Source organism: Falco punctatus, assembly GCF_963210335.1.
Source record: "Falco punctatus genome assembly, chromosome: 4".
NCBI lineage: Eukaryota > Metazoa > Chordata > Aves > Falconiformes > Falconidae > Falco > Falco punctatus.
The window spans coordinates 55,185,328-55,205,045 of NC_137583.1; the positions used below are offsets into that span (position 1 = coordinate 55,185,328).

The 19,718-nt window shown below is 40.8% G+C and overlaps 1 protein-coding gene across 1 annotated transcript; it reads right to left on the minus strand.

Annotated features, from left to right (window-relative positions):
- Window positions 1-32: 32 nt before the first annotated feature.
- AQP1 (aquaporin 1 (Colton blood group)) lies at window positions 33-19,476 on the minus strand. Its single transcript, XM_080387718.1, has 4 exons — window positions 18,904-19,476; window positions 3,943-4,107; window positions 3,459-3,539; window positions 33-1,908 (listed from the first exon to the last, which is right to left on the minus strand). Exons 1-4 carry the CDS (start codon window positions 19,291-19,293, stop codon window positions 1,729-1,731), a joined length of 816 nt encoding a protein of 271 aa, XP_080243844.1. The 5' UTR covers window positions 19,294-19,476; the 3' UTR covers window positions 33-1,728.
- Window positions 19,477-19,718: the final 242 nt, after the last annotated feature.

Here is a 19,718-nt window from a genome sequence, read left to right on the forward strand (position 1 = left end):
CAAGGCAAATTAAAAATCAAGAATCATGAACATTTCATGTGTTAGCACAACTGATTTTATTTTTAAACCACCCCAAATTTCAATCATGCTGTATGTACATAGACAATACATGTGATAGCACACCAAATGTAGACAAGAAAGATAAAATGTATTCTGTTTTATTTTGCTGGTGAATTTCCATATTTTTTTTTTTTCATTGTGCATCTGCTCAGCTTGATGAAATGATCCAACCTATGCGGATTCCCATATCAGCCCTCTCTCAACTTCCATGTCCACACTGTCTCTCCAAGGGGAGATATCCATCATATTACCCCTGGGGTGTTTGAATGGTAAAGTGCACAGCTTTTTGTGTAGGTTCCTCTGGGCCTCATTTCTTATGTAAAACTGTTTAGTGCAGAACAAGTATATCAGCATGTATCTGCTTTAACTATATTCTATAGTTAGTAGGTAAGACCAGCTAATGCTTTGGGTTACTCAGGAAATCATAAGTAGCACACACACAAAAACGAAAACAGAAAATATTCTTCCACATCATTTAGAGTGTTAATTTTCTTTACGTTTCCAGTGTCATTTATTTGCTAAACACTGCTGCAATTCTTTCCATTTGTCTTATTTTCTTACAAAACAGTATACTAGGCTTTCTGTATAAAACATATATATAAACATTTATATATATATATATATATATAAAAACAAAGCAATGACCCCCAAAATGGACTTACAGACAGTTATGCATTTGTCCCTCATTAGAAAATATACTGTGTGTATATCTACTCATTGTCCCTGAATGTCACAGCACTGGCTATTAGAATGGGGTCAGGAAGAAAGGAACCTTCCCCCCCCCCCTTGGTTTGCTTTAAAACGTACGGTTCAATTTATAAGATGAACAAAAGCAGAGTAGTCACAGGAACAATCAGATCCTGTTTAGGTATTGGCACTGTGTTGTTCTTCTTGCCATTGTTATTACTACTCTTCAATTTGACCTCTAGTTATTACTTCCTGGTAATAACGTATCTATACATTTTTTGTCATACATTCTCTCCCAGCACAATGAGCTGGAAGCTCAGGGAGAATGAAGCACGGGAAAATCTAAACGGGTCCTGGGACTGGAGGATCTTGCCCTGCTTAACCTTTCTGGTGCTCTTTCTCAGAGTTTATCAAACATTTAGAAAATCATGGCTGAGTCTACATAACAAGTCATTGTTAGTGGCGTTTGCTTCCAAAGATGCATTCGGGCAATGGTTTGACATCGTTTTTCACATGCGCTGCTGGCATTGGATACCAGCCTCACATATTTGTATAAATACTTTTTCCAGTATAAGGCCCCTGTTATTGGTACAGAAGGTTTTCTGTCCCCAGTATCTATTCTTTCAGTAAACACACTGGTCATTTGGACTACTTATCATTACTGAGTGATGTGCTGGGAGAACCACTCATGCTAAATACACCAGAAAATTTGGTGGTGGTAAGAAAGGGGTTAATTTTCAGCCCAATTTATTTAGCTCACACAAAAGTGTCTAATGACTTCTTGGTCTGAAGACTTTTTAATTGAAAAACCCCAGATATAAAAATGTTATTAAGATTGGGGACAAAAAATGGAAAAACATATTGAATTAAAAAACAAAGTACTGCTTGCTGGTTTACAAAGAGTCTATAACACTGATAAAATCTTCGGAAACCAATGTGCTTTTTTTTTTTGCTTTTTTTTTTTTTTTCCCTTGTCCTTCTTTATTTTGGCTTCATTTCAACCCGGGAGTTCATATCATCTCCTTCCAGATCATACTCTTCTACTTGGCCACTGGTCCACACCTTCACGCGGTCGGTCAGGTCACTGCTTCTGGGAGCCAGGACGAAGTCATAAATCAGGGCAGCGCTTGCTCCTCCAATGATTGGGCCAACCCAGAAGATCTGAAACACAGTTCCAAGCCCAGTTAATGCCTCAGGTATTACACCATTTCAAGCTGTTCTGAAAATGTCCTCTGAGGATTTTTCACCACAAGATTTACAATGCAAACATTAAAATTACAATCTATCACCAGAATGTTCACTCAACTGCAAGGCAAGAAACTGGGAATGTCTCACCATGAATAGGCAATAGACCCAAGAGATTAATAGCTGTGACTATCAAGTGACTTATCAAGTTCTGATATTTAAAATCAGGTATCCACTGGTAAAACATCTCAGTTTCTCCAGATAGATTTGGCAGGGGAGCACAAATTCTAAAAGCAACAAGGGCATTGGATTCCATTCTCCCACTATCAGCGATTGGTACTTCGAAAGTAACACTCAGTGAGAACCTAATCAGGTGCCTAATTTGCTGCTAGCTGCTATTTAGCTAGTGAGAGTACTGTAATTGTACTGTCTACTCACTTAAGGTAAGTAAAGTTTGGAGGGAGAGGTAATAAAAGTATTTTTTTAGGCAGGTTGTTTTTATTAAAAATAACAGTTGATTTCGAGGGATTTGCATGGCCAAAGACTTTCTGAGGCTAAAAATGTTGGGTTGTTTTTTTCAGCAGTGTCGGTGGTTTAATATGAATTATTACCTCTATCTCCTTCTCTCTGTACAAAGGAAAATATTTTATTAAATTCTGAAAATAGTAGCTACTAGCTTAGTCACATTACCTTAGTAACCCAATAGAAGTATTTCAGTGAGATTTAAGTGCCATTAATTAATAGCAAGATTTCCCCAGCGTTCACCTTTTGTGTTTTATTCTTTGGATTAAAATAGCATCTGTATCCAAAATTTTCACAATCCATTGTACTACCACTAAATTTCCATGGATGTCTATACAACTGGCTGTTGAAATCATGAGTTGTAGTGTTGGAACAAGCTATATTTAAAATATTCAAAAACACATGGTCGTTTAGGGCTTTTATAACAGCCGCCTTTATTGAGCTTTAGTGAAATGTTAATTTTTGTGAAGTTCCTCATGTTAAACACATTTAACCACAGGGAATAATCTAAAAATTATAATGTTTCCAGAGCACTTATCCATGAAAGCACATAAGCAGACACTTAGCTTTAAGAAGATTAATATTTTATTAGCTTCCAAATATTAGATGATCCATTTCAGTTTATAGACCTGCTTAAGAACCTTCCTAAATTAGGTTTTACCAGATAAAGCAGTAGCACGTTACAAACCCAGTTTAAACAATAAATACTCAATACAGGATTCTGTGTATGATGCTTTCACATTTAAAATATTTGAAATAAATAAAATTTAAGGGAAATAAAAAAAAAATAATTGACTGTATTACTTTGAATATACACACTCAATTAGAGGACTTTGTGATCTCCAGAGGCTGATTGGAAATAAAAGGAGATTATTCTTTGTTAAATGAAATGGAAATGGAAACTCACTGACTTGGTGCTAATGATATGTGTTTATATATTCCTGATTTTGTAGATTGTGTATATGCATAGCCTCTTGTAAGCTAAACAAACTGATTCAACTTACCCAGTGATTTTCAAAGTTGTTGGCAATCAGCGCTGAGCCAAAAGATCTGGCTGGGTTAATTCCACAACCGGTGTAATCAATCTAGAAGGTGGAAAGAGAACCAGTGGTGAGGCACTGATGCACGTGTGGCAGTTTCATTACACAGGAGGGTATGTGACAGCTGGCAGTATGGTTTGGATGCTCACAACAGTTTCATTCATCCCACCCACTCTTCCTCAGAAAAAAGGGGGAAGACTCTTTGCCAAGTGCCTGTCCTTTCCCACCAGGGAAACAGTTCCTACTGCAGTGGCTCCTCCAACCTCATCACTTAGTGCCACAGCCACAGAGTTCAAGAAAGAAGGGCCATGCGTGTGGCAGAAACAAGGTCAGTATCTGAAGTGGAAGGAGAAGGAAAAAACTATCATCTTCCCATCATCTTCCTGCCTTCACTGGCCCATCCTGGGGTGGGACATTGCAGCTATCAACTGTGAGAGCTAAAACTTACAGCAAGAAGATGTCCCAAGGCAACGGAGAGACCAATGGCCAAAGGTGCTGATCCTGAGACGTCATTCCTTCTCCGGTCTGTGGTGGCAAGGACACACAACACCAGCTGGAAGGTAGCAATGATTTCAATACCTAGTCCTTGTCCTGCATTGATTCCCTCTGAAAGCTGCACAGAGATAAGAAGGAAAATGTCACTTGATGCTCCTACCTGACTTCAACCAGTATGACGAAGTTTTGCAGGATCTACTGTCTCAAAAGGAGAATGCAGACCTGAGCAGACATTTCTCTCCTTGGGTTGCTTTTGCTTAACAGGGAAAAAGATAAAAGAAGAAAAAGAAAAAGTGAACAGAAATTCATGGCTGATGGGGGAATTATTTCGGTTTCCTACTGAAGTAAAGCAAATTGTCTAGAAAAACTCACACTGGCAGATGTAGATATTCCAAATGTATTATTAATCATTAAATCAGTGGAGCTTCTTATTTATGTAAATGCTGTAGAACATATTGAAGCCACAGTAATTCACATAAATGAAGATTATACAATAGAAATGCTGTTATGTTTCAGGAGTACTGTTAGAAACTTGTGCTTAACAAAAAAACATGGAGCTAAACCATTCAATGACATAAGAAGGTTTGAATTCTGCTTGTAATCGCTATATTCAGTGGTATGTCAGTTAAGACAAGAGAAGCCTATATCTGAGTTGAATAACTTGATGTTAAGCAGAAATAACTACATTGCACAGACAGGCTGAAATATGAGCTTGGACACAAGCCAGAGAAACTGAGAATGTGAATGACTCAGAGTAGGAAGCAAACTCTGCAAAACTTCTGCTCAAGAATAGTGCTATCGGTAGGGTACCCCATCTGTCATAGCCACTGCATTAAAAATTGCTGGGTCATACATGGCAAAAACATAATGTTATTGTGACCTGTCACACTGTCACAACAATGAAACTATGGGAAAACATAATTTAAATCTGCTTTTGTAGTTTTACACCCTATTTTCCCTAAAACTAATATTTGTATAACTTTAAAAAGTGCAGATGTTTAGCTGAACTCTTTCACTTTCCACCTTTGCTATTCACTTGTCTTGTTTCTTCTCTGTAACAATGCAGCATAATTTCAAATTCCTAAGCACTGAAAAAAAAAATCATCTGAATATTCAGCCAGCATAAATCTCATTAGCTACATTAAAACCAGTGAAATTATATTGTTTTCTTAGACCTGCCAATCTGAAGCATTAATAATATATTTCTATGTCTTGTTCTTTAATATGCAAGACTGATATACTTTGAGTTAGAAGCAGTTTATCATCAGATAGAAGTGAATTCTGGTTGAAATTGTGGGCATTTTGCTTCCTTTGGCATCCATACAGTATAAATTAATATCATCAATGAAACCTTCAGTGTTAATAGGACTTAAATAGTGAGAAATATGAGTCTGACATAAATATATATAGATGAGCTGGCAGTGAAAATTATGTGATCCAGACAATCATGCTGAATGCCTGATATGACTTAAATTACCATTCTGTTACTTTTGTCATCCCCTTTTATAAATAATCACTTTTTTTTTTTTTTTTTTTTTTGCTGCAGAGTCAGTGGGATTTGTTGCTGTCAACAAATTAGGTGACAAATGCATCTCATTGGTACTAAAAGTAGCTCTTTAAGAATCTGGACTATAGACTGTCCGGTCAATCCTATCTCACATTTGGAAGTGCAAATGGTCAAACTTATAAAGGCAGGTGTATTGGCAAATGAGTGATATACAGATGCCCAAAAGTGGATAAGAAACTAAAAGATCTTCAATCATAATGCAACAGTTAAGCCCCAGAGAGTCTAGATCTGAGGTCTGATGCACTGAAGTTAGTATTTGACAAAGCCTTGGCATTTCAAATTATTAAACACTGACCTACCATTAGTCTTTCCCTTCGTTTGAAGGGCTTCTATAAAAGAAAAAAGACAATAAGAGCAAAATTGTGTTTTTAAAACCTGTGATAACCCTTATCTTTGGGAGGAGGAAATCATATTCTTCCTTTCCCTCCAGGAAAACACATCCTACGGCTGACGTGACTTGAGGTCATTCTCCCTCCTAATCAACACTTATTGATGGTCTGTGTGGGATCAAAGAAAACCTGGAAATATCATAGGAAACCTTCTGCTTTCCTCTAGCATGTAATTTTACACAGCCTGCCAGGGATGTAAGATTCCACTGTGAAAGCAAGGACTCTGGGCCATGTTCCAAAATGAGGCAAACCGAGGCAAACCTTGGATGTTCTGCTTTGCTGTGGTCTGTGGATCTGCAGCGTGTAAGTGTACAATCATAGACATTTGTTACCTGCTTCCCTGTCACAGCTATAGTGTCACTGTGGCAGCAGCCTGGACCATCCAGGGTACAGCAACACATGGAAGAGTACGAGTCTTGACCACCCTAACCATATCCCACCCAAAGCATAACATGGATAGTAGGAAGGTGCATTTCCAAGTATCAAGTTAAAATGTACATATGTATGTGTGTGTATTTGCTTATATAATCCTTAGTCACAGTGGATTTGCAAGTGTTACTCAGCTAACAATGCAATATGGAACATTTTGCACCTTTTGAATCTGCTTTTTTAAATTCTTGACAGAACGAGGTAGGCATAACCAACATGAGTTTCTGTTTCATTGTTTTTTTTCATTGTATTTTCCATACGCTATGCAGTTTTTTTAAGGAAAGCTTGAATTTTTGTAGAATACCTGACTTAAGAAGCTTCAGGGCTGTCTAAATCTTACTCTGAACCTAGTAGGAAGTAGTACTATACATTACAGAGACCTGACTAGCAAAGGCTGTCATTAAAATAAAGGCAAAAATTAACCACTGGTCTTAATATCTAGCATTCTGCTACTGGGAGTATCCAGAATCTAAAGTGACCGTATCTCTGGTTCTCAAATAGATAGAATAATGCCTTGAAACATAAGACACAGTCACCTCTGCTGTAGTGTTGGGGTGAAGAGGTCCCTTTCCAGCAACCCATATGCACACTGCAATGACTTTCTCCCCTGCCTTGGTCAACTACTCATCAACGGTCACAACAAGGGATGTGGGCAGTGTGTGTGGGCTGACACTGCATTTGCCCTTGATGTGTTTGCTGAGAAATCCCTGACCTATTCTCATCTCTGTCCAGTAACTCTCACAAGATCTGCATTTTAGGTGATGCTCATCAAGGCAACAGAAAAACTGTCAGAGGGCAGGGAACAGCATAGCCACTCCCTCAGCTTTTCATGCTATAGACTTGTGAAGCTTGAAGAGTGGATTTGGTGCTTTAAGGAGCCAAATATGCTCTGAGGGATTAAAATGAAACACACAAGCCCACATTAATCTCCCAAACAGTTTCCCACACCACAGGAACCTATCTAGACTTATCCTCCATTTTTGTTCACAGGAATTGTTCCATGAAACTTCATCTCTAAGTCACTATTTTGACAGGAGAAGCACCAGAAACACAGCAAGAAGTGGATGACATCATTGGCAAGACCTGGGTGTTAAATATAGACACATATAACTGATCAGCTGAATGAATCTTGGCTGCATCAGCTCGCACTGAATAATTCTGCCTTGGCTGCAGTGGCACCCCGACGAGAAGCAGAAGCCTACCTGCAGGCACTCCAAGTGAGGTATACCCTGTGAGCTGAAGTCCACCATTAAATCTGAACAAGTTCGCAGAAGAAAAATCCACTGGAATTCAGTAAATTTATAGAAACCACATCTCATTCAGAAAGCTCTTGAGCTGCAGACAGTTGGAGCCTAAAGAAGCATTTAGGGCATGCTGAAGCCCTCTGATTTGCGTTACTGGACATGGGATGAGGTACAATACTGGTTCCCCATTAAAAATTTTTCTTTATTTGATAATGCTAATGCCGCTCCTGTGACCTAGCTTGAATTCAGTGCTGACTCTGCTTTGAGCAAGAGATTGGGCTAGAGACCTCCTGAGGTCTCGTCTAAGCTGAATTACCTAAGAGACCTTTTTTTTTTTGGAAAGCTTCTCCCTGTGGGAAGGTTGGGGACAGAGTTGCCTCAGTGCTGCTCTTTGAGTTTTGCCAAGTTAATGTCCAGAAACAGCTGGTGACATGTGCAGATAGTGGAGCCACGGTCGGTGGGTCCGTCACTGGGAAGGCTCTGCAGAGATGGAATCTGTATTGGTGAGTGAGTCAAGACACTTGTAATACAGTCAAATGAGGAGTGTTAAACTCGAGGGCAAACGTCATGAAAAAGCATTATCTAGTCATTACTGTAAGACTAGTAACTAGCTGAAGCCAACACCTGCTTTTTTTTTTTTTTTTTTTTTTTTTTTTTTTGTCTTGGGAAGTGGGCAGTGGTCGCATTGCTTCCATTTCTCCACAACATCAGACAGGAGATGGGAACTAGGGACACCCATTTCTCAGAAGTACCCTTAACAGCCATGTTTAGCTGACTGACTTCCACAGCTTCAAGCAATAATTTGGGCAAATTAATGGGATGTTTTCTTTCCTTTTTTTTTTTTTTTTTTTTTTTTTTTTTAGAGCAGGATATTTATTAGTTGCCTGCCTTCAGACAAGAACTGGGGACAGGAAATTAAACTGGCCCAAGGTAAACTCAGTTGTGTACTTCTCTAGCAGCTTCATATTTTTCTCATTAGGAGTAAAAGTATATCAAGTTCAAACCTGTTTCCCGTTATATGGATAAGACAGTTTGTTATGCAAGGTGGTTTCACCACGTGGTGCTATGCTCCGTCTCATCCAACAAAACCTTAGCCATGGATTGTATCTCTAGGGTCCAGCTTACTTTCATATAACAGGGATTAGTTTCTCATTGTTCCTGAAAAATGAGAGGCCTCTGGAAATGTAAAAGTCTATTTTTCAGTAGGGGAATGTCAACTTTCTACATTCTTATGAAACACTTCACTGCGTGCCATGCTGTCTGGTGTTTTTTGGGAGAGGTAAGTTAAGCCACAGCAATTTAGTGACACATACAACATCCTTGATGGCTGAGACTTCTTTGCATATCCCAGCCATCCCCTAGGGAGGGCAGCTTTTGCAAAGCCCCAGCAATAGCATGGCTAGCACATAATAAAAAGCATGTTGTGGACTGACTAAAAATGTATTAACTTTTAATAAAGTGGTTTTAATCTTCATGTTGGGAGAACTAGGTTTTCCTGTCCACACAAAATCTAGCATTTTAAGGACCTCTGCTGCAATAAATAATATCTTTATATCAGACAGAACTCTTTCCTTGTGTTGAATTCAAATACAAAGCTAACAACATTCACCAGGCCTGCTGTTTTCAGCATTCCAAATTATTAGATTAGCTCAGCCACAGCAGACTGTTTTCTTAAAGGAAGACTTCTAACATTTTATTCAAGGAAATTCTCTCTGTCTTACTGTGTTTTCTTCCTGTAGCTTAAAAATTCCCTTTGATTTTCTTTATTTTTCTTAATAAGGAAAACTCTTCACATCAGTTTAAGTGGTTCATGCTCTCTTCTTTATCCCCACACTGGAATTATTAATTATGCTGCTTTATATGAACTATCACTTAAGTTTAGCTGGGCAAATTCTTTAATGCAATGTTCTTCAAATGTAATCTCAGAAATTAATCTCCCTGTTTCCCTCAAAACCATCTTCTACTGCCTGGCCTGTCACTTTCTCTGACTCTTCTCATGCATTCAGCTCCAACTCTGTCTTGAAAATAACTTGATAATTTCCATCCTGATTATATACCTTTCTTCCACTGGAAGTTTCTTCCTTTAACTCACAGTCAAAATGTACTCAGAGACTTTATCCCCATATATATATAACTGCAGTTATTCTCTTCTCTCCTTGCTATTGACCAGTCTCACTCTGAAATGGATGTTTCTATACCTGATATTTGAGCGTTAGGGATTCAGAGAGTACAGAAATCTAATATCTTTAGTAAGCTGAGACAGGCAAAGATCTAAAGAGTTTCACTTAAAATTATACAACAGCAGCACTCAGAAGAAGCTGCTTATGAGGCAAATAATTAGCTTTGGATCGTATCCTAAATCAACAATAGAAGCATTCAGCAGAACCTAGGGACAAAACATATTGTCCTCTGCTAGATTATCCTTCCTATAAATACAGCCTTAAGAGCTCTAAAGGGGACTCATTCAATTCCCAAAGCAGAATTCATATTTTCCATTCTTTGGACAGCAGACACCCTCCAGGAACAAGCCTAACCTCCCTTCTCCCACCCTGTCTTCAGGCTGATGAGAAACTAGCCAGGGCTCTTCATGGCAGCAGCCTGCTATGCTATAAAGAGAAGAAGGACGGTTTCATTTATATTAAACCAGAGCACATAAAGTTTACACGTGAGGCCAGTGACAGACAGTAAAAGTCAATTCCTTTACAGCACTTTCATAAATAGAGCATTTGTTTCATTTACGCTTTTACTTTTTGATGTGCCTCTGGGAACATTGCTTTGGGGAATTTTTTTTTTATAAGTCATGCTGCTGAGAAATAAACAACTTCTATTCAGAGGATGAGGAATGGTGAGGGTTTTGGTTTTTTTTCTTTTCTTTTCTTTACCCAGCAAAACCCAAGCAAATAGTTCATTTTCCGTAACACTTTTGAAGCACTCATTTATACCATGGAGCTATTTACGATCTCCTGTATTGTCAGCCCAGAAGGAGGTGGTTTTTCAAAGGAGAATTTTGGGCATATCTGAATTTTGAGCCTAATAGAATTTTCCTTTCTATGTTGTTCCTGGAATAACTAGCTGGATTTGCACAAACCTCACAGTATGGCTGTTGGCAGTTGCACCAAAGCGATATTCACTTTATACTTCTAGACAAACACTCCAGCAAACCTGTGAAGTTTTCAGGCTTCCCAAGACTGAGGTAGTTCGTACAGTCAGTCTTGTGCAGTGCACTGAAGATTTGGCTTTTCCATGGAATTAAAAACCAGCTCTGAATATGTGCAATGGATTTCAGGAATTAGGGGAACAATTCCAGCTCCTTCATTTCTCCACCTTGTTCATCAAGCAAGACGTTGTATCAAAAAAAGGAAAAGGGGCCAAACCTGACTTTATTCATTCCTCAGTCCAAATACAGCCATCATCAACTTCAGGAGAAGTTGTGCATATATGTGTAAGGAAACATGTGCCACAGTTCTGCTTTGAAAGCATTCATTGACTTCGCTTGGCACCAAATTAAGTGTCAAGGGCCTGGAAAAATTTGGCTGTCTGTGGTACCTCTCAGCGGTTCCTGGAGTGAGGATGCACGAGGCTCCACCAGGAAAGTACACAGAGGATTTCTTTGCTCCTTTCCGCTCCACAGGTGCCAAAAGAGAAACCCTGTGCAGAGATTTCAGGACATGTTTTTGCTCTCCTGCTGTTTATAGAGTTTCCTCCAGGATGCCTGTCGGGCCCTGTATATTTGATTTAACAGGTTAATGTTGTGACTTAGCCTCAGATCTCTTTGACTTCAGTGGAGCTGCAGCAGTTAAACACCAGCACTAGCTTTGGCTCTGGGTGCCAGAAAGATCAGTACTTTCCCATCAGGTTGCACAGTAATAAATACACAGGACCAAATACTGCTCCCAGCCAGGTCAGAAAAACCTCCAGAAGACATTCACTTGCTCCACGACACTGGTATTTATATTATTCTGGACGTACTGAGGAACACAGCCACAGACCATGATGTCCTATTGTGCCAGGTACCCTGTCAGCCCCAGTGGAAAGGGTGCCTCTGCGCATTGGTAATAGAGACAACAGTTTAAAGACAGGGAAGCACAGAAACTGAGAAATGCAGAGGCATAACATACAGATAGTTTGCTATTTATGAAGTTGAGCACAAGCACAATAGTTTAGACTGGTTTCCCTAACTCTCGAATGGAGATTTTTCTAAGAATGAACATTTCTTTGACATTTTCAGTTGTGATACTAGGTAAAGATCACTCTGTTATTGAATTCTCTCAATTAAGCTAAAGAATGGACAAATAAGCAAAAATGTACTACTGCTCTAAAGAAAACAGGCAATTTCCTCTTGAGACAAACAGGAAATTTTTCAAGGGCGATTTTTTCTTCCTTTAGTACTTGTGATGTGGTTTAGCATCCTTGCTTTAAAAATGTTTCCCTTAAAGGTAGCTATATACAGACAAGATAGTAACATTTTTTAGGATTCTCTGATTAAAGAGATGCTGTTCTCAACTCACCTGAAGGTTCACATTATCTGCTGAAGTATGTGAGCCCTGATACAATGACTTAGAAGTTGTTTTTACCATTGCATCAATTTAACCAGAAGAGCTCCATGATATTCATTCTCATGTTTGCTATGGAAATTTCCATTTGTCCTCAGATTGTGGTTCTTGACATGTCAGATCTTGATTCAGAATCAACATACACTAACAGATACTTTCTTAAAAAATTCTAGTTAATTTAAATTATGAAATGAACTTTGGGTTTACCTCATCTGAAGAAACTTTCTATCTATTGATCTGTCTCTGGTATGTGAGTATGTGTGGAGGTGTGTATACACATACACACAAAATATCCGTGTATGCATGGCATAATAGATAGAATGCTAAGGAAAGGAAAAGCATTTTAACTGTTTATTCACCAGTCAAGAAGGGTGGTGGCAGGATCAGTTTCCTTGTATTTCATAGTTAATCTTACTTAGTTTGGCAGCTGGTCAAACACAGAAAAAAAAATTGTTCTCAAAAAATCCCAGCATGACTCCATTTGAATTACAGAACCAATCTACCAAATTAATAGTGGGTTTATATCTAATGCAACTCATTATTTACAACCCTCTGTGCATCCCTTTCATAAATTTCTATAGTTTCTAAGTAGAAATAAATAAAGATGACCTTTCATCTGAGGCTTGCAGAGCATTTTTCAAGCAATGAACCTGTCATCCTTGGATCCTCTGGACATGGACCCAGTTTATGGCACAAAACCTGCTCTGGACCAGTCTCTTCTGTCATCAGAGGACTGTCCCACAGGTGGACGATCACTAAGGACTATGTCCTGTACCAGAAACAGCCATGCTGTTGCATCCCTGCATGCTCTCTGACAAAAGCTCAGGATATGGCTGTACTATTATAGCAACACTAAGCAAATCTTTGGAGAAATGGAAATATGAAATAACTTGTGACATCTAAGGATTAAAGCTATAACCCCTGTTATCCTGAAAAAATCTGGAGGATGGGTGATAACCATCAGGTTTACATCTCAGCCCAAATGTTTCTGCTGTCATTGTGTGAACACACTAGAAAGCAGCCAAGACTACGGCCAGTTTTGAGCAGGTGCCTTTCCTGTGTTCCACCTGCCCAGCCTGGTACAAGTCAGTACAATGCTGGCATGCCATAAAAGACTGCTGTTGTAAAACTGAAATTGAGTAATGAACTATTGTTGTGGCGCCCTTTGTTAAGAAAATAAAATCCCAGACTAATCTCATGTACAGGAACCTTTTTGCTCACTCTGAAAATGCAGCAACTTCTGCTCCCTTGTAGAAGTTCAAGTGCTTAAGCCCCCAGATGCCAGCACAGGCAAGGCTGGCAGGAGAAGCCTAGGCTGAACTGAAAAGAGGGAGGGCAGAAGACAAGGACAAGGAGAATGAAGCTCACTGTATCAAAACTTGAGAAAGGCGTAGTATATAATCTGCATTGAGAAAACGCATCCAGGGATTTTTAATAAGCGCTGGAGGTCAGGAACTCAGCTGCATGTTTCATCCATCCAGCGGCACCTCTGGAACTGCAGTTTTCCATACTGACTCAGAGGAAAAGCAGCATCACTTACTCAATTGTCCACTCACACTGTCAAGCTCTCAGTTTATTTTGGAAGTGCTTCCAAGTCAACCTGACTTTGTTTAATTTGAGGTTGGAGGAGAACAGACTCATAGGGCGAGGGCACAATGAGAGAGGGAAATCACAAGGTAAACACTGAGTCATCGAGTCCAACCATGCAAGTCCCACTGCCCATGGTCAGAGGGCCACCACTGGTGCACTGGTTTGGACCAAATGTGGGGAGTTTGGTGATTCCTCTCCATGATCCCCTTGGAAGCAACTTTCTAAAGGATGGGAAAGATTCAGTGAGGTATATCAAGATAAAAACATCAGTCCTGACCCACACAAGCCATTAAAAGGTGTGGCAGGCCACAACTTCATGAAAGGGAACTCCCAGTGCAGGAGCAATTTTACGTTTGCACTAGAGGTCTCTGTCTTGGCAATTTCTTGGCAGAAAAATCACCACCACTGATGTCCTAGAGATGAGATGGTACATCTGTGGAAGGTAAGGATCTGCAGACAAGAGATTGTCCAACCTTCAGCTTTCACAAGTAGCAGAATGAGGCTGAAGCTGGGGGACACAGACAGCACAGAAAAATGCCATCTCCAGCAGAGGGGTTCAAAGCTGCTCTGCTGCTGCTGCTGTACCACAATCCAGCTCATTGGGATTACCTATGGAAAGGGGACTCATTCTGTAGTGTGACTTTGATGAGGGTGGAATGTATCTCAAAATAGCAGATACTGCCCTGGTATGAAGAATCAAGGACAGCAAAGAGGTCCTTCCTCCCTGTCTTTGACAAAGGATTTGGAGTTGGCCACTGTGTGTTTTATCACCAAAGGGCATTGCACCCCTTTGTGCACCAATTCTGCTGCCACGGCTGATCCAGCTCTGGGGACACTGCTGGGCACTGGTGGCAGAGACACTGGAATGCCAAAGGGTGTTCCAGCAACAAGTGACTTTTCGTGCTCTGGGAGCAGTATCTATATGACTACTCACCTGTCTTCAGAAAACGTTCCAGACCTCTGAATCAACTGCCCACAGATCAATTCTGGCTTTTCCAGAAAGTTCCTCAGTTACACAAACAACATTTATCAGTCCACTGAGTGTTTTTTAAAACTAAGTCCTTCTATTTGTTATTCTTGGTTGGTTTTCTTTTCTCTTTATCTACCCCGAGCAACACTACCTTCAGGTCTGTTTTTCTTGCCTACAATTTTTGATCCACTTATAACTTTTAAAATAATATCTTTCATCATAAACTTCAAGGCAGAGTTTTCAAATACTTTCCAAATTATAGCCCCAAGACTTAGGGGGCACATTTCCTGGCACTCTAATCAGTATGCCAAAATACAGAAATTATGAAATTGTAAAACAGTGCCTGCATTTTTCACAAACTCTGATAATTTTCACAAAAAAATTAAAAAAGAAACTGAGCTAAGTTTTGGGGTTTTTTTTGGTTTTTTTGTTGTTTTTTTTTTTGCTTAGCATGTTTTTAAAAGCTTGATAAAAGTTCTCAAGATAATCATTGCTGAACCACAAATATTGTGTTACCTTACAGTACAGAAACAGAAGTCTCCTCTCACCCGCCTTTCCTGCTTGAGCTCTTTGTTGGTCATTAACTGACTGTGATGAATAGTTTCTTCCATTATCCAAACTACAGATCTGTCCTCACTAGACAATAGCCAACTATGCTGGCAGATGAGTGCATTTTGGATTAGGTATTTTCTGTTCTTACAGTTTTACCTAATGGAAATTTGTAACATGTAGTAATCCAATTGCCAAAAAAAAGATACAAGATACTCTAAGAAAAATATTTAAATTTTTAGAACAACAAGCACACTCCATGGTCCTCTTTCAGCTTTTCCAATTTTTGAAGATTTTACTTTGGCACCCACATCACTACTAAAATATATGGGAGTTTAAGTGTCTTTAAAAGATTCAGTAATCTAAATACCTCCCTGAATATTGCCTAGAATGTCTTATTTGGAAACAATCAACATAACTAAAAATCTTCCCATTGACTTTAGTAAAGTTTGGAACAAACTCTTCCTATGTGACTGTTTTGCTTGTCCTAGTTTAAGGCAGACCTTACTATTGAACATGTTAAAGGAGCATCCTGCTTTTCCATCCTCCCTTCCTTCTCTTAAACCTTACACCTTCCGTGGTTGGTTTTTTGTGCTTCATTTGCTTCTGTTCCCCTTTTTCCCTTTTTCCCTTTGGGCAATGAGAAAGGGACAGATTGATCCCACTTCATTCTGGATACTTAACAGAGGCTCCCAAGCCTGGAACCTCAGAGCTGGCTGTCTTTGGAGGACAACTCAACAGATATAAAGTACCTCTCTTTGTTTCTCCTTCTCTGTGAACTAGAGAGGACCCTATGGAAATGGGTTCCTCACTTGGCCCCTCAGTGCAGGACCTACAGCTGGGCAGGATAAATATAAGTTCGGGCACACAATCCCACCCAGTATCCACTGGGGACACTGGATGGCCACTGACCCCACATTTTTCCTGTAAAGAACACCCCTCCACGAGCATGGTAGGGTCAGAACAGGGGACACAGGCACATCCCAGCCCTATTCCCAACCTTGCCAAACAAACAGCACTCCCTTTCTATTCTTTCTCCCAGTAGTGAATCTACACCTCCTTTTCCACAGGAAGGGCAGGAAGACAAAGCAGCTGGCAGGAATGCCAGCTCTGTCCCTCCCTTCCTTGTCCTCAGGTTGAAGAGCATGACATAAAAGCAAATCTCTGAGGCATCTCCTTATCATCTGTTTGCTGAGGGAGGCGGTGTGCTCTCCATGCTGGGCTGTGGTTCCAGGCCAAGCAGAAGGACCCTGCAGAAGGAAGGACAGCCGTTCTGCCCTTCTCCTCCATGTGGGGCTCAGACCCAACTCCCCCTCAGCCCTCCTCTCCCCACACAGTCCGACCTTGTCAGTGGGAAACGAATAGCTCTGCTTTCCTCTCTAGTTCTTTCTTGCAAGGGAGAAGAACTGCTGCCGTCCCCGTCCCCATCTCCAGGGGAGGTCTTCCCACAGTTCCTCTAGCCACAACATTTATAACTGAATGTGAAAAAGAAAATTAAAAAAACCAAAATTCTGAATGTTTGACAATGGCAAGCACTGGAACCAGGGAACTATTTTTTAGGAACTATTTTATCCATCAGTTCATGCACAGAAATCATTGCCAGATTTATAAATTTGGTATGATGGAGACTTAGATGATTTGGTTTTGCCTAAAGTGCATTTTATGGCCTTGGAAACAATGCATTTGATTGTATTCCAGAGGTGCTTGGCGGGGGTGGGGGGTGGGAGGGGTGGGAGGGACGCAGAATAAAGGCTTCTTCCCTAACATGCTGGTTTTGAGCTTCATGAAGTAGTCTCCTAAGCTTACTACAATCAGTGAGTGCACTGATCTATCCTGACCTTTCCATCTGTCCCCATAGGCTCTGCTCTTCTGGGATGCCCTTGTGCAGAGCTCTGAACTATATCTTTGCAGCTTGGAGACTTACTGACTGAGAGGCGAGAAGAGTTTGGGCTTACCATCTACACCCCCTTTACAAATGGCCAGTTACAGGGCTTTTGGGTAGAGAAAGGAGACAGCTGTCAGCGTTTTGTGGCACGTAAAAGGGGAAGACCAAATGCAAGTGCTACTGAAACCAGACCTCCCGTGTTTAATGGCAGTTGGACCTCTCGAGGAAACCACTGGGGCGGATACCCCGTCCCATGCGGTTGAGCAGTTCCCTCTGCCAGTGGTTTCAGAGGAAAAGATCACGTATCACACAGACAGTCAGAGACTTCTGGAGTTAATAAAATGTTTTGCTCCTCTTCCCCAGAATGTTTTGGATTAACTGATCAAAATTTCCAAAACAGTGGTACGATGGAATACCTGCAGGCACCAGGCTTGAGGGAGGCAAGCAGCCAACTCGCAGAGCGACACAAGGGTGGATGGATGATGCTAAGCTGCTCAGGAAACACCTTCTTAATATCAGATTTTATCATGTTTTCAAAAACCACCCCATTTTCTGAATTAACTGTAATGCCACAGCATGCAAATATTGCTTTATTTATTAATTTATTTTTTTAATCCTTTCTTTCCCTTTTGTCTAAATGATTTCTGAAAAGACATTGTATTTGCAGCTTTTATGTCTCAAATATCCTTGTGGCTTCAAATGGGCGTAAGATTTCAAATTACTCAAGTCTCAAACCGCAGTCAGGAGTATTCTGCAAGGAAGGGGCAATAGGAAAGATGTGAAATACTTGCTCTTCACTGAATCAGGTGAAATAAGTGAGTATAAGGCAATTTCCATTTATAGTACCCCGTGTACTGCAGTGCCTGTAGCACTGCCTCTGACAGTGGGATGATTTCAAGTTTAAAAGTGTATCTATCCTTTTTTTTTTTTTCTTGTTCTGGTACAATGACAACAGTAAAAGCAACATTTTGAGGAGGAGGAGTGGTGGCCAGGCAGATTTTTTGCAGCATGCTGTGAGCACCTGGCTGAGAGAGGGCTGAAACTAGACCCCTGTTAAATGTAGCTGCCTCACATCTTTCTCCAGGCTACACCTGAGAATTCAGGGTTTTACCCATTTTTCACAGCAAAAGGAGAAACCCACCAAAAGTGCAGCTGGGACTGTGTGTCAGGCAGGGTCTGAGCACTCTGCCTAATGCAACAGGTAGTGCTCACACCTGTGCTGACAGGGGTTCTCTTGCTACAGCTCTTTCACTGTTCTCATAGGTTTTCATTGCAATCATCATCAGGTTACACAAACCATTAATTAGGTATTGAAAAAGACCCACGTTCACAGAAGCAAAAAACAACATTGGTATATGCACATTCATCAGTCTGTTACCTGAGACCTTCAGAGCCACAAAAGGGACTCTGTCATGCAACTGCCAGTGATTTTCATGCTAAATTGGTGTCAAAAGGCACCTTTCAGCCACTTGGATATACACAATTGAACATGAGCAAAAGTGATCACGGCCATAATGTCCTAAAGATCTGAGGAGGGGGTGGGGAGGAAGGACCATCTCTGTGACAAAGATCGATGCTGATCACAGCCAGCACCAGATCCCCTGCTACAACGAGCAACTGGCTGCCTGAGGTCACCATCACCACTGCACCCCCCACGCACACATCTTTAGCAGATGACAGGTGTTACATTTCTACTCCAAAACAAAAAGGGAAGGAGGAATTAAAAGTTTCTACTTACCGCGTTGAGCCCCAGGGCATTGTCTGGGAGAGAGGAGGTGACTCCAGACAGAATAGCTGTGGCCACCACTGCCCCGAGACACTGGGCAATGATGTACATGAGCGCCTTGAAGATGCTGATCTGGCAGCTCAGCAGGAGGCCCAGGGTGACAGCTGGGTTCAGGTGTGCACCGCTGATGTGGCCCACGCTCTGTGCCATGGTAGCGATGGATAACCCAAAAGCCAACGAAACCTTCACGTTGTCCTGAGACCTTGTGGATGTTTTGTTGCCCACCACTGGGAAGTTAAAACCCAGAGCTGAGCCAATGCTAATAAAAATAAAAAGGCTCATGGCAAGGAACTCAGCCACCACTGCCCTCCAGAACACTTTCTTTTTGAATTCACTAGCCATCTTTCCTCTTTCTCTCTCTCCCCTCCTCACTTTCCCTTCTCCCTCTCTCCCTTCCTTTGCCTGATATTTTTCCTTTGAGGTCTGAAAAGAAATCTGGAGAAAAAATACAGTCCTTGGATTATTTATAGGGCTTTGGGTGGTCTGTAGGAGGGAAGGGGTGTTGCACAAAAGGAGGAAAGAACATCTACATAGATGCTGACTGCTAGATTGATGTAAGACACTGTATGCCTGCCAAAGTTTTTTTCTTCCTTTTTTTTTCCTCCCCCTCCCCCTCCCCCCCCCCCCCCCCCCCCCCTTAACAGCGTTCGATCTCTGCTGCCGTTTTTAAGAGGCTTTTTTAATTTCTTGGAAAAGTCTTTAGGAGTGCCTCAGGAATTTTACCCTCACTTCTTTAACTCCTGTATCATCATTCATCACACGGATTG